Here is a 16,263-nt window from a genome sequence, read left to right as displayed (position 1 = left end):
CTCTTTAGCGCACCCCAGTGGCCAGTGAGGAGACTGCCTGAAAGAAAGCACCAAATAGAGTGTAGATGAAAGAGTCCACCTGGGTGACTTAGTGATGCTATTGGGTAAGAGAAGAAAAACAGAAATGCTGGAGGGGAAGTGAAGCTGGTAAAAAAGTACAGTCAGGCTGGAGCGGGTGTGCTGGGGACACTCATGTAGAACAACTGATGGAGCTTTCTGAAAAATAAGCCTCATGACCCACTGGCAAAATGGCTCAGCAGGTAAAAAGCTTCTCCCATAGGCCTTACAATCTGAGTTCAATGCCTAAAACGCACATAAAGGTGGAAGAGGTGAACCCCAAAGGTACTCTTTTGTCTCCACATGCACGCCATGATGCATGCTTCCCATCCCACTCCCCAATATATGTGTTCCCTCTCCCTACACACACACACACACAGTAATAATAATAATAATAATAATAATAATAATAATAATAATAATAATAACAACAACAATAATATAATAATAATAATAGGTGGTAGTAGTAGTAGTAAATGTTAGTCCCATGAATCAGAGCAGTGGATGGTGGGCAGCAGTCACACCAACTGACAGTTAAGCTAAGAAAATACACAAAATGGTGCCAGAATCACCAAGGGAGAATGTGCCTAGAACAGACCTCTTGGGAAACAGAGGACTTCCAAAAAGGGCCTTGTGAAGGCCATTGTGAAAGCATAGTCAGTGAGGAGAACAGGCCAGAAGAAAGGGAGACTTGGGAAGGCCAAAACCAGAGCCTTCCAACAGGAAGGGCTCAACAGTCTCCAGTGCAGCAGAGTTTCTGATAAAGGTTGATTATGAGGTTTGGTCAGATGGAATGTGTCAGCAGCAATCTTTGGCAGTGCCATTTCTATGAGGATCCTGGTGACAGAGGGGATACACTGGATTACACTGTTGCAAGGAATGGTACTTAAAGGAGAAGCAGACTCAGAGAGAGCAGACCCATGTTTTCCACACAAGTCCACAACGTTCATGAGGTGATTTTCAGTTGTAAATCATTTTAAATAGTGATATATATTTAAAATATCTAAAAATAGCCAGGAAATCAAAGCTATATTTTAATAAACATTATGAGGGTTGCTTTAAGAATAAACATATTTTGTGGGTTTTTTTTTTAACTCAATAGATCAAAGGACATATATTACATTTAGAATAATAGATGTTCACACGAAGAAGGGGAAAAACAAAACAAAACAAAGAAAAACTCCAAAACCCTTATCTAAAGATGAGAAATTTTGGAAATAATGTTTATATCACATGTGCTCAGCCTCTTGATATTATGGCCTCTCCAAAATCCATGCTAGAGAATCAAGCCACCAAAAACAAACAAACAAACAAACAAAAACAAAAACAAACTCCCCCAAAAAACAACAACCAGACAAACAAACAACACAAAAAAAGCTCACAATTTTAAAGTAAGTTTATGATTCTGAGCTGAGCTATGCTCATAATTATCCTTGGACTGGACAAGTCTTTAAAATGGTTAAAATGTTTGAAAAGAAGGAAAAAGCAAAGACAGATCTGTGCAGGGCTTAATTGTTTGAAAAACTAGTCAAAGAAAAAAGAAAGAAAGAAAATACTGCTTTAGGGTGGTGGAGGCGAAGTTAGAAGCCAGCTTGGTCTACCGAGAGAGTTCCAGGATAGCCAGGGCTTCACAGAGAAACCCTGTCTCAAACAAACAAACAAACAAACAAACAACAACAACAAAAAGAACTGATAGGCTGGGTGTGGTGGCACATACCTTTAATCCTAGCACTGGGGAGGCAGAGGCAGGAGTTTGTTCAAAGCCACCCTGGTCTACAAAAAGAGTCCAGGACAGCCAGGGCTCTGTTGCACAGAGAAACCCTGTCTCAAAAAATAAATTAAAAAAGAACTGATAAAATGAAGTACCCCAGGAGGCATGGAGGGTGACAAAGGTGTGATTGGCCACTGTCGTGCCTACCTCTTCTGAGACAGAAGGAGAGACATGAAGTGAACAGAAGTATTAAGAGAAAACCCATATGTTAATTTCTATCTTGTTCAGTCATGGGGCAGGCAGAATTTTGAGCATTCAAAGAATAGACAGTTTGAATATAGTGGGTAGGACACGTAAAGAGGGCGGAAAAGGGTTACACATGAGCATTACTAAGGGCAATGTGTGCAGGGTCCAAACGGAAAAGAACTGAGCAGTAGAGCCGGGCGTGGTGGCGCACGCCTTTAATCCCAGCACTCGGGAGGCAGAGGCAGGCTGACCGCTGTGAGTTCAAGGCCAGCCTGGTCTACAAAGTGAGTCCAGGATGGCCAAGGCTACACAGAGAAACCCTGTCTCGAAAAACCAAAAAAAAAAAAAAAAAAAAAAGAACTGAGCAGTGGTGATGACCACAAGGTGTAACGGAGACCTTCATTAGAGTCACTTGAGTTTCTCCACTAGGTTTAAGACTGGACACACCACAACAACGGTCTCCACACTCCTGGAAACTGCACCTGGTTAGAGGGACAGGAGGGTATAAGAGTTTTCAGGAGCTTGTGAAAAGAAAGTTCCAGTAACTGGTCATGACTGCACAAGCTAACTGGGGAAACAAGAAGTTGAAAACAATAAAGTTACAGGATCAAAGAAGTGGACATAGCAGTTCATTATCTCAACCAGAGAAGTCTTGAGCAGGGAGGGAAGGCCCCAGTAGACAAAGAGAAGGACATTTGGAATAACGAAATGTACAGGCCCAAACGTTCAAAAGAAGCTTCTTGAAATGCTGCCTACCCGGGCAGCCACAGACTTCCAAGAATGTGAGGGAAGCGAAAAATCAAACCAATAAACAAACTGTGGTACATATACACTATGGAATACTACTCAGCTATTAAAAACAAGGAATTCCCGAAATTTGTGGACAAATGGACTGAACTAGAAATGATCATAATGAGTGAGTTCACCCAAAAGCAGAAAGAGTCAAATGGTATATACTCATTTATATCTGCACACTAGCCCAAGGGGCATGTCCCATGAAAGCCTTCACTTACCAGGAAACTGGGATAGAGGGGAGGACATCCTATTGGGACTCTAGATGAGAGAAGCATGGGAGAATAGCAAAGTAGAAGGATCCAGAGGGTCCTAGAAACCTACAAGAAGAACATTATGATAGGCAGATTTGGGCCCAGGGGTCCCGCTCAAACTAAGGCACCAGCCAAGGACAATACAGGCCGCAAATTTCAAACCCCTACCCAGATCTAGCCAATGGACAGAACATTCTCCACAGTTGAGTGGAGAGTGGGGGACTGACTTTCATACGTACTCTGGTGTCTCAAGTGTCCCCTGGAGGGGGAGACCTGGTGCCACTCAGAGGCACTCAGAGGAAGGATAGCAGCCTACCAAGAAGAGACTTGATACCCTATGAGCATATACAGGGGGAGGTAATCCCCCTCAGGAACAGTCATAGGGGAGGGGAATAAAGGGAAAATGGGAGGGAGGGAAGAATGGGAGGATACAAGGGATGGGATAAACATTGAGATGTAACAAGAATAAATTAATAAAAAATTAAAAAAAAAAAAAACAAACCAAACCACCACCACAACAAAAAGCTCAGGTGAAAATAGTGGTGAAAGAGTAGATAGAGCGGGGCTGGGAATGCAGGTCAGGTGACGGACTGCTAGCCTAGTAAGCCTAAGGTCCTGAGTCTGATGCTGGCCCTGCATCAAGCAGGCATGGTGATGCCTGGCTCATAGGATCCTCTGATGCATAGGAACCTCTCATTCCACACTCAGAATGTGGAGACCCGAATAGCAGAAGCATGAATGAGGGGGAAGGATGAGGCAGGTGCTGGCAGCAGAGAGAAGGAGAAAGGAAAAAGCATTGTCCCCTAAAGTCCAGATGAAACAATGACCCAGAGGAGATAGAGGAGTTGCCAGGCAACACCCGGTGCAGGATACACCGCACAGCCTTGGGAATAACACAGGACTCTTGTTTCTTCAGTGAGCTGCTGGCCAGATATGGAGGTGTTTCCAAGAAAGGAGCTTTGAGAAGCACGAGTCAATCCTTCTATATCATATGCGCATCAATCATTCTGTAGTGCATGTAGTAGGTATCACACATATACAGCTGCATTAACAGCAATGACAAAGACAAAAGCAAAAACAAAGAACAAACAAACAAACAAACAAAGACGCACAAACACAAAAAAATTTAGTTCAGGAAACCAAAGGCAAAGAGTTGGGAGGAAAGGAAATTGGGAAAGGAAGGGACAGGCTGAGCAGGAAATGACCACTGTGGACAAGAATGGCCATGTGGCCTGCAATGGTATGTAAGGATGGTGAAAATTAAGGAATGGGATCCCCACTCAACGTCCCACATCCAGCTCCAGGAACAGGACCCTTTGGCTCATGCCAAACAGCACACTCGAACACTAGAGACTCCTATAGGACAGCGATCTTCTTTTAATACTGCAAAGCATTTACTTTGGGAAAATTCCCAGTATCTTGAGGAGAATAGAAATCCAAAACTGTGTTTTCTTGGTTTACAAAGGACTTATCATCTCATCTCTCCAATTCGTGCCTCCTCCTGAAAGAGCCCAAGGCTTAAAAGTAACACTTTAAGAAATTTCTCTACACGTGCAGAATTCTCAAGTGAACAGCAGGTGGCAGCAGAGAGTTTAGAATTAAAAAAGTCGGGCCTTTCAAGTGCCATTGGTTGACTAGACTCGCTTACCCAGGACCTGGATTGAAGAGGACATCAATCCTCCCATCTTTTCAGTTAAACCCTCACCACGCTCTGGTGACAATGACACATACCCCTTCTCATGGTCCTATTTTCCATCTCATGAGTTAGGGATCTCAGATCCTAGCACCATGTCCGCTAAGAATACACAATAGTCTTCCTGGAAATGGTGCAGAAACAAATAGTTGACCTTTGGAAATACCATCTTGTCCCCATACTCCCCTCCCTAGCACTTCCTATGATGTGTTGCCATACTCTACCTCCCCTCCCCCATGAGTCGCCCATTCACAACTAGGAATGCCTGACACATGGGAGGTCTTCAACAAATCTCCATTGTTGACTTGAATGGAATCCACACTGGTTAAACTGAAGCAGGGGTGAAAGGGCACACACACAGGACAAGACTCCCAGGCTGATGTGGTAAAGACAAAGACAGCTGGCCTTCTGGACAGGATTGTATGTGGGAGAAAGCCTCAGTCAGTGAAGGAAAGTTTGCTAGCCTTGGAATTCTAGCTTTGCCTTTCAGAGCAATGGACGAAGTAGCCAATGCTTCTGCGCATCAAGTTTCTTGTCCATAGCGGGGTCCATCGACAGACTAGTGAAACGCGTACAAGAACAAACCATGCACTGCACACACTGTGCACAAAACAAGTAGTCAATGAAAGGGCAGTTACTATTATTTACTGTGGCTCTTACTACTGTTGCTTGTGCTAGCACTTCGCCTCAAGGGGAAGAGAAGGAACCTCTAAAACTAAGGAACAAATTGACATGAAGACTCAGAATCCCTATTTCTTCAGCTCAGTGGCCTCAAAGAACACAGGAACGGACCCAACGGAGGGCTGCAGAGAATCAACCCAGGCCAGAGGGTATGGCACCCCAGGATGTCTCTCCCCTTGCCTCCCCATCCACACTCCCCCAACTCCCACCCCACCCCGGCCACTCACTCCCACCCCAGAAGGAAGAGGGTTGGCTATCTGGTATTTTCCACGTTAGGCTAGTGTCACCCAGCTAGCGGATAGCTTTTTGATGGTGACCTCAGAGTACAAAACCATTTCAGAGACAGGCATGTAGATTTGGCCTTACTTCCCAGCACCCATCTCAGAAGAAAGGAGTGCCCTATGGGCTGAGAGTCCTGGTCCCACTCGGAATGCACGTACTTCTGAGATTTGACTAGTATTAGGCCTTCGCATATACTGCCAGGGACACAGCAGAGAAACAGCAGGAGTCTCCCGGATGCAGGAACATCAGGCTCCTCTGGAAGCTCAGAAGGGCAAACCGTATTTTCAGAGCAAACTAAAGGGAAGCTTTCTTTGGCACCGTGAGACCCCTAGTGGCATCACAAGGTTAAAGCAGCCTAAAAGAGCCTTTGGTCCACCAGTGGAAAACAGACTGAACAGAATCAGGGAAGAGGTGACAAATCTGAATAATGAGCTGAGCCCAAGGTATGGCAAGAGTGCCAGCTAGTGATCTCAAGGCCCTATGTGGCCTCAGGCCATCTCTAAAGTGATAGAAATCGAGCTTTGCTGCCTGCGGTGCAGTAGGAAAGGGGTGGTCTTCCAGAAATTTCCAGCAACCTGGACAGGCAAGGCCCTGGTGGCTGAGTACAGAAGAAAATCGTCCAGTTCTGGAGGCTTTCAGGATGCCACAGAAAGCACAGTGACTGTCTTCGGGACCCCAGAGAAGACACAGGAACTGTCCTTTCCTTCCGTCTACAGCAGAGGTCACCACAACTTCATCTTCCTTTGTAGTCTGTCTCTACTAGGTCAATGCTAGCTCCCTTTTGGCCACAGTGATGACACTTTCATCTGCCTTTCTTCAGTCCCATAATCCCCTAGTCTGTGAACTTATCACCCTCTCAGTAGTTTCTCTAGCTCCAAGACCACGAACACAACGAGCAAGAATGCAAAAATCTCTCCCTTGAGAGAATGGACTACCCTCTTTTCTCCTACGCTGATGCAGGGGAATGCAGAAGCACAAGAAAGACAGCGTGTTGGTGCCATGCAAACCCCAGGATGCCACCAAGAACCCAAAACCTGGGTCCTACCGCAGGCAGTCAGCAATACCATGCTCACCCACAAGGGATGGTTCTGAACAGCCCCCAGATTCACGCTCACTCCCCCCGTGTCAGGGGACTGACATTAGGTATGCTGTAGATACTCAGGCAAGCGGTACCCCAACATCCTGGTAGGCACCCAAGAAGGTGTGACTCCTCCCAAACAGAGAGGCGGGAGAAGAAGGTTTGGGGATGCCAGAGGCATCTGGTTTGCTGGCCTTACCTCCTTTTCTAAGCAGGTAGATGGGGACCACGTAGAGCATAATATGCTGGATGTAGTAAATCTCCAGTTCAAAGGGGAGCTGTGGGGATAAGATGGAGAGGCATTTCAGAACAATGGGCGCATCAGACTCTGCTGAGAACCCCGACACCCTTAGTCTGTGGGAGCCACAAGGTGGCAACTTGTACATTTCACCCATTCACCTCCCTTCACAATTCAAGGAGGAAAAAAAAAAAAGAACAAAACTCACAGTCTTTCTCATCTCAACTGACACCTTCCAAGCTGTGGAAAGCACTCTACTGGAAAAGGTGTTTTAAAATAGAATGGACGTTACATATAGCTGGTGTACTCAGAGATTCACCAGGCATACCACTGGTGAATGACGGTTTAGGCAGTGGTTTATGCCGACAGGAAAGCTACTTTAACATGGTTTATCCACAGCTTTCTCAAGTGTTTCCTTAAGAAAAAAAAATATTTTTTAAATCACTAAAAGTATTAATACTGTACAAAACACATTTGAAGGAGCAACCGTATAGGTCCATCCCTGGCAAGCAGATAGCAGAGAACTTAAAAGGTTATTGCTCATTTGACAAGAACTTTCCAAGGAAAATGTAAATTCATATTCCATAGGAGAAAAAAAGGGAATCCTAGGTCTGCTCAAATCCAGATCCAAGAACAATGAGTTTTCCTGTGGGGTCCTTGGGAGTCAGTTGAGGGTTTACCTACTTTAGAGTAAACTTCCTCCCTTGCCCTCCCGACACCCAGGGTCTCCCTCAAAACTGAAGTGCTTAGTGGGTGGGAAAGAATACGATAGAGATATGCTGTATGAAATCCTCAAAGAATTACGTTTTTAAATGACCAAACCCAAACCAAACCAAACCTCAGCACTAGGCTAACTCTTTAGGAATTTTGCCAGGTGGTTCATCTAAGGCAAATTCTCAAGCCCTAGTATACGTGTGTGTGTGTGTGTGTGTGTGTGTGTGTGTGTGTGTGTGTGTGTGTGTGTGTTAATCATGGACCCCCAAGACAAGCCCAGGACACAAGACTTCCAGGGAAGGTGTCAGCTGCTTCCCTGTTCCCTTCAGTGCAAGCACAGAATCAAGACTGTTTGCTAATGAGAAGAAACAGTTATGGGAGCCCAAAGAACAGGAGCCCATGGTTGCCTTGCGCCAAGAACTGAAACCAAGAGCTGGCAATGCTCCCAGAATGATAGCTGGGCCAACTGTGGGCCCTGGACACAAACAATGGCTCTGACTCTTGACTACAGAATTCTACACTGAAGGAAAATTTCCCAGGGGCCAGGATGATGCACAGCTACTGCCTTATGTTCACAGAGGAATGTTTAAACTCAGAAAGAGAGATAAGGCTCCAACTACTCTGTAGAATATGCTACAGCTGGCCATCTGTCACACAGCATCATTAGCAGAAGGCTGATATGGCAGTCTTAGAGGCTCCAATGTGAACTTAATTGATATGGTTAGGGATGACTATCGTGGTTTTAATTGGGGTTTCACTTCATGCTTTTCAAATCTTTGTATACCATGATCTATTCAATTTCTCACTTGTGACAGATGTGGAACCCAAGGCACAGAGGCCATTAAAGGGTTAACTGAGTTATTTCAAAGAGGTCACCCAAAACTAGGCAAGAAGAAAAGTATCCCAGAAGGTTCAGCTCTTTAGGTACAGTCACAACACTGGCTCATGCCTTTAATCTCAGCATTTAGAAAGCAGAGGCAGGTGGATCTCTGAGTTCGAGGCCAACCTGCTCTACAGAAACAGTTCTAGGAGAGCCAAGGTTACATAGAAAAACCCTGTCTCAAAAAACAAAACAAAATAATCAACAAACAAAAAAGTCTTTGAGGCCAGACTGCCATCCCAATAGCATAGAGCGCAGAACCAGATAAAGGCCAGTTGTTCAGCAGTCCCTGTGAATCTCTGTGTAGTTGTGCTGTATCTAGTAGCCATGTGCCCATACCTCCTGTGGAGCAGCCTAAAAAGCAGAGCATCCACCTGCGTATCTTCAAGCCTTTTATGTCTGTGTTCTAGATTTGACTCTGCTACTCAACACACTGTCTTTGGGCAAGTTACCTAACCTTTCCACCCAAATTCCTACTTCAATAAAACGGAAATAATTATGGTGTTCTAAAATGGTGCTCTTTTTCTTAAGACTTATATAGTGTTTCTTGTGAGTCAGGAACTATGATTTTAAAAACACTTTGGAAAATGTCAACTATACTTCAACGATCTTCATTTTATAGATGAGAAACTAGGGTCCAGAAAAGTTAGGTTCCTTACAGCTCAGGACAGAGGCAAGATTCAAATGCATACAGTCTGATCCGAATTGATACTCTCCAGCAGCATAGAGTCAGCTTCTCAGTATCTTTGGGGGACTGGTTTCAGGAGCCCACTACCACATACCAAAATCTGAGGATGCTCAAATCCCTCGGTGAAAAGTACTATGGCCTTTGCTATAACCTATAAACATCGCCCTAGACATTTTAGGTATAGGGGGAGTTTCTATTCTATTTTTTACTTTTACTTTTACTATATTGTATGGGTGTTTGGCCTGCATGTATGTCTGTGTACCACAAGCATACCACAAAGTTCAGAAGAGGACATATGATCTCCTGGAACTGGAGCAACAGGTTGTTGTGAACTGCCATGTGGGTTCTGGGAATTGAATCTGAGTCCTATGGAAGAGCAATCAGTACCCTTAACCAGTTAACTATCTCTCCAGCCTCCTTTAGATATGAATTTGTTTACTTATTTTATGTGTATATGTGTATGTCTCAGTGCACATGTGCAGTGCCACAGAAACCAGGAGGGCATTGGATCCCCTGGAAATAGAGTTATAAGTGGCTGTGAGCTGCCCAATGTGGATCCTGGGAATTGAACCCAGGTCCTCTGCAAGAGCAACACATGCTCTTAACTACTGGGCCATCTTTCTAGTACCTACCTAGACATTTTCAACCAGGCCTGGCCATGTGCCTCTTACGACAACTATGAATGCAGGTCACACATGTATAAATCACAATGTCATGTCACAGCATCAAAAGGTGAGATACTACTGTTAAGTTGTATATAGATGACTTATAGTCCCTAATATAAATGTAAATGCTTTAAAAATAGTTCCCATATTGCATTGTACAAGGAACAATAGTGACAGCGAAAGTCTGTACAGGTTCAGGACAGACTAACATTTTCATTACATGCCATCTGGTTGATGAATCTGTGGATGCCGAATCTGTGGTGGACAGGCCTGTGGCTGAAGAACTCCACTCTTCCCTGCTCACTACCCCTCCAAAGGTCTGGCACGCAGAAGGTGCTGATGCAGAAGGCATCAACCAGAGCGGTAACAGTGGTAGCAAATATGGGTGCAGGAATGGGACTAGAAAATATCCCTCTGCATGGTTATGTGATATATGCCCAAATGAATGCCAACTTTACAGCCTGCTCCACCCACTGTCACCCCAGCACACACATGGTAGTTAGGGTGTCTGATCTGGTCCTTTAATGGAGGATTCCTGAGCCTCTTGGGGCCAGATGTCAGCTGGAGTACCCAAGCCCCTGTTCCCACCACCTGTTTCCTTCCTGTGAGGGTTGCCTTGCTCCAGGAGTTCCCTACAATGGAATGCCACAAAGAGAGCTGAATTAAGTACAGATACCAAATCACCACATGGGCCAGGCAGGGGAAAGACATAAAGATGGAAGCGAGGGAGAATGAGAAGAGAAAGGAAGAACAGAGCAGAGAGCTGTAAGATCACCATACTAGTAGCAGGGAAAAGGGATCAGCAAAACAAAACAAAATGCACAGCAACAGCAACAAAAATAAAGGGAGCCAGAAGGCAGCTGGAGATCCAGCACTTAGTACTTACTGCACACTATACTTACTAACCACTGTGTGATCTATTAAGTAATTTCTTCTGCAGTATTATAACATTTAATTAGTACAAATTTCCCACAAAGTGGTAATACATGAGGAAATGGTTAGACACATTTGACAGATAATAAAAATATACGTGATGGCTCCTTTTCCGCGGCAAGAATCCTGGGGCTACAGCCACAACCTTCTTACAAAGATGCGACTCACAGTCAAGAGCAATAAAGAAATCTTTTCAGCAAAACAGACCATTAGCTTTTTTTCTTATTTCCAAGTCAAGCTAAGTTTTACAACGAAAGGGAATTGGGTGGGGAAATTATCTGTTCCTTTGGAGTCGGACTGGCCAAAACATTAGAAACATAGACCCAGTCCACAGCAAGGTCTGCAACCTGCTTCCTTCATCTCACAAACCTACTGGTCCCACCATCATATTCTGCTGTGGAGGCCAAGGCCATTGTACCCTCCATCTTTGTTTACTACAGTCACCAAAAAAGATGGCCAAGACATCCAGGCCACCTGAAAAAAAAACCTGAATTCCAACTTCCCGTCTGTCCATCACCTCATCTGTCTGGGTTCTCATCTCTTTCCAGGTTTTGAACTCCTCTTCTTTTCTCCGGGTCCCCTGTCCATCACTAGTGCAATCTCTTAAATTCTCAAACTCTTCCCTGGACAACCCAATGCCTTCTTGTTTGAGCAGATACTTCAGTAGATCCATGAAGATTCTGCTGCCCTCAGAACCTTTCCAAATGATGGTGTTTTCTTTCTTCTTCTGCCATATGCTATTCTCTGTTCTGGTGATTAGCTTTTCTTATCTAGCAGAACGACAAGTCAGAGGGAACATTGGTCTAGACTGAAAGGGAGTTGGAGAAGGTGAGAAGAGATCAAAAGAAGGCAAGTGATCCACAGGCGTGACTAGGTTATAAAATAGGTACAAATACACATGCTGGATGAAATTCTACAATGCGCAGAACTCATAACGCTTTCTTTAAGTGCTCCAAAATAACACCTTATGCCCTCCACCTTGCAGAACCCAAGCGATTTCAAGAAGCTGAAATGGAAATACAGAAGCTATAACTAAGAGGTAGTGGCAATATAGAGATATAGCTGTTAGCTCTGGTAAAGCCTAAATGTATTTATAGAGTGAAAGTAGACAGAGAAGAGGAGACAGCAAGAAGGTCAGAAGACACTAGACAGAGGACAGGAAGCAAGCGGGAAGGCATAGGGCCCACAAAGCATGGAGCATAGGGTTAGCCTTAGGCTACCTGGAGATAAGGAAGGTCAGGCTGCGATAAGAGTAACTGTATGCAAGTGGAGTACATGTTGTGTATTGGAGGAACTAATACCACACTTCAGGATACTTGGCATCATTAAGAGAGTTGTGTGTAAGACTGGCAAGATTGCTCTGCAGATAAAAATGCTTGCTGTCTAAGCGTCATGACATGGCTTCAATCCCCAGATCTCATGGTGGAAGAACAGAACCAACTCCTGAAAACTATCTTCTGACCTACACAGACAGACAGACACACACACACACACACACACACACACCTCGCTCCATACACACATACAGCAGGGACTTTACAAAACCTAATCTGTAGCCCTTTAAAGGAGAAAGAATACAGCCCTTAGGCACAACTGCTCTTGGTATTGTTCTTTTTGGTAACAGTTGGCTTTGGTACAGTTTATCTTCATTAACTAATCACAGACATTAACTGGCAGAGTCAGGCCATGAACTCTTCGGAACTAAATATTGTCTGTTACAGGAAGCACAAAAAAAAAGCCCCACAGCCGGGAGCAGTGGTACATGCCGTAAATCTCAGCAGAGGCAGGCAAATCTCTGTGAGTTCAAGGCCAGCTTGGTCTACAAAGCAAGTCCAGGGCACCCAAGGCTACACAGAGAAACCCTGTCTCAGGGGATGGAGGGGAAGGAGCCCCACGACCTAGATAACCATAAATAAAGAGCTAGTTAAGCAACTTTCATGGGACACTAAAACTAAGGAAGCACTCAAAAGATGCAGAATATGGACTATGCAAAGCTGTAGCATGAATGAAGAAAGGGGGTGATGGGTTCTTAGAATAAAACTAAACAAATCAATAAAAACTAAAGACATTGACTGGTCAAACCAATACTTAAAATCTAACCAGACCAAGAGTGAAGGAGTGGGAGGAGAGAGAGAGAGAGAGAGAGAGACAGAGACAGAGACAGAGAAAGAGTCAGAGACAGACAGAAACAGAGACAGACAGACAGACAGACAGACAGACAGACAGAGACAGACAGAGAGACATGAGCACTGGGGATCTAATCTCAATTTCTCATGCTTGCATAACAAGTAAGCACTTTCACCCAGGGGGCGATTTCCCAAGCCCTAGACATTGGTTTTTTGTTTTTGTTTTTGTTTTTAAAAATACATTATGTATGTTCTTGGGATAACTGGGCAATTTTTAATATTAGTTACTATTAAAATAGAATCACTGATGATTTTCTGCCGTGTGGCAAGGCTATTGTGTGGATTTCTTAGTCTTAGGAGCTGTAGGCTGAAACATCAAATAACCATAAATTTGTCTGTTACAGTCAGCAAGTTTGGAGACAGGATACACTTACAAAGTGAGTGTGGAGGAGTAGCAACAATTGCTCTAGCAGAGGGAGAGAGTAGTTGATGCTGTTACTATTTTGACTTTTCAATGGTTCAATTGTTTACTAAAAAATAGTGGGGATTCTTTTAAATTTAAATGACATTTGTCATCATGATCCAATACTGCAAAATTGTGTGCTAGGGGAAAAAGAGAAATAAAATTCTTTTAGGAGAACAATTTTTCAACTGTTATAAAAAATATTAAATGGTCCCCTCCCTTCTAGAAATTTATTGTAACTTAGATATTGGCAAGAAATTTAATAGATTTATTTTTTATTTTATGTATTAATATTCTGCCTGCATGGATGAATGGGCACAACAATGGGTCATGATCCCTTTTGAGTTTGAACTTTAGCTATCTTACATATCAGATACTTACATTATGGTTCACAACAGTAACAAAATTACAATTTTGAGGCAGCACTGAAAATAATTTTATGATTTGGGGGTCACCACAACTGAAGAACTGTATTAAATGATTGCAGCATTAGAAAGTTTGAGAACTACTGGACTAAAGGAATGTGCCACCACGCTCAACTTAAATATTGTGTGTGATTGTGTGTGTCTGTGTGGGAGGGGGGGAAGGGAAGAGGTAGAAGGAAAGAGGACTCTTTAGCCAAAACAATGTGTTAAGCTACTAATGATGATTAAAGTTCATATTTTCTATTCCTTTTACAGTTCTTTCCCTCAGTGTATCTAAACATGTTTAAAGAATTTTCAGACCTGGAGCATTAGAGCTCTTGCAAAGAGCATTCAATGCCTTGAACATTGATCCTCAGCACAGAAAAAATAAAATTACACACACACACACATATATAGGCAGACCCCCAAGGTCCTGTGGTATTATTGTATCTGTCCTGGTGAATCTACTCATAGGAATCTTTTGAAGTTAGATGCCCACAACCCAAGTAGGCACATTGTCATCTGCCTTATTCCTTTTTCCGACATGGTAAGAAGGTGGAATGAAGTCAGAGCAGACAGCAGTCTTTCCTCCAGCACTACCTCTGACTTCTTTGTACTCTGAGTCTCAGCAAACACAAACACAGTTATGCTTGCCATAATGGCTGGCCCTAGTAAGCTCCTTAGTGTCAAAGGAGATATTTTGGGCCCATGAAGGATGCTACTTGATCTGGTGACACAGCAATTGTGGCAAGTATATTTCCTGGTGTGAAAGACATAGCTGCCCAGACCTGCCTATCTCATTTGGACAGGCTCATAGAAGCGTATGGAACTGTGGTTCTAGCTCTTTTAGCCATGATTCATTTAGCTCTTTATTTTAACCTGTCCCTCTACCTCTGACTTTGGATCTGCTACCTGTCCTAGTAGGAAGTAACCAAATTCCACTCAAGGTAACTGTTACTGGTACCTAAAGGAAGGGTGAAGCAAGAAGATGCCTGGATGGTATAATGATACTTACTGATAACGACAATAATAACCACAACAGTAATAACAGCAGCTACAACGGAGTGTTCCTAGGGTATATACTCTAACAAAATCTGTGGCATTTTCCTGACTCTTAATGATAAAGAGAATAGTCTTAATTAATTGATGATCTTAATGACATACATCCAAACTCTAGTGAATTGAACTATCTTCCCAAATTGCAAGTATTAACATCATAATCCTCAATACCGAGAGACAGAGCCTTTAAGGCAATCAAGCAGGTAGGCTCTAATTATCATTAGGGCCTAATTCAATAGACTGCCCCCATCCTCTAGAGAGGAACAGATAGAAATGTAGAGAAAAACATGAAGGCCATCAACAAATGAAAGAGAGGACCAAAGATGAAAATGATTCAGCTCACCCCTCGATCTTAGACCTGGGAAGTCCTATCCCTGGCCAACTGTGGGGTCTATTCTTCATCTTCAACTTGACTAGACTTAGCATGACCTACAAAGCATACCTCTAGAGCTGTGCTTCACAACCTTCCTAATGCTGCGACCTTTAATAAAGGTCCTCATGTTGCGAGGACCCCCAACCCTAAAATTATTTTTGCAGCTACTGCATAACTGTAATGCTGTTATGGAGTGGAGTCCCAGTTCTCACTTAGACTCTCAGATATATGTGTGTTCTGATGGCTGCGACCCACACAGGTTGAGAACCAATGCTCTAGGCTAGGCTGGCTCTCTCTCTCTCTCTCTCTCTCTCTCTCTCTCTCTCTCTCTCTCTCTCTCTCTCTCTCTCTCTCTCTCTCTCTCTCTCTCTCTCTCTGTGTGTGTGTGTGTGTGTGTTTTCTAAGAAGTTTCACTGCAAAGAGAAGAACCTCCCTGAATGTTGATGATGTCACATAGGCTGTTGTTCTAGTCTGAATAAAAAAGGCAAAAAAGAGAACGAGAGCTGAGAACAGTGTTCACTGCCCTCTGCTTCCTGATTGGATGCAAGGTGACAGCTGCCCCATAGTCCTGCTGCCACTGCTAGAGCCACTCTCCCCATCATGAAGAACTTGAGGCAGAGACAGGGTTTCCCTGTTGTTGTTGTTTTTGTTGTAACGGCAAACTACTAGAAAGCAAATGGCTCTCTCATGTAGAACAGAGAGGGACGCTGTGGTCTATTTATGTGATGGAATGTCACACTGAAAAATGTAACTACAGTTATAGGCACTCCGTAGTCAGGCTAAGTTATGCTAACAAACAGTTGTATATACCTAGAAAGTCCGAGAAGCCAAGCATGGTGGCGCATGCCTTTAATCCCAGCACTGGGAAGGCAGAGGCAGGTGGATCTCTGTGAGTTCAAGGCCAGCCTGGTCTACAAAATGAGTCC

The 16,263-nt window shown here is 43.8% G+C and overlaps 1 protein-coding gene across 12 annotated transcripts in view; it reads right to left on the bottom strand.

Moving 5' to 3' along the window:
* Tmem164 (transmembrane protein 164) overlaps nucleotides 1-16,263 on the bottom strand; it is a 158,884-nt gene that overhangs the window by 26,244 nt on the left and 116,377 nt on the right. For all 12 annotated transcript variants that reach the window (XR_007830161.1, XM_051140902.1, XM_051140891.1 and 9 more), the window contains one exon: nucleotides 6,994-7,072. Coding sequence is in view for 11 of the 12 variants with exons in the window: in XM_051140902.1 (XP_050996859.1) it covers nucleotides 6,994-7,072 (79 nt within the window). In the remaining variant the exon portion in view is untranslated. The remainder of the gene's footprint in view (nucleotides 1-6,993; nucleotides 7,073-16,263) is intronic.

This window comes from Acomys russatus, chromosome X, assembly GCF_903995435.1.
Source record: "Acomys russatus chromosome X, mAcoRus1.1, whole genome shotgun sequence".
Taxonomy (NCBI): domain Eukaryota; kingdom Metazoa; phylum Chordata; class Mammalia; order Rodentia; family Muridae; genus Acomys; species Acomys russatus.
The sequence above is the reverse complement of the archived record's forward strand: the minus strand, read 5'-3'. Positions and strand labels throughout refer to the sequence as shown.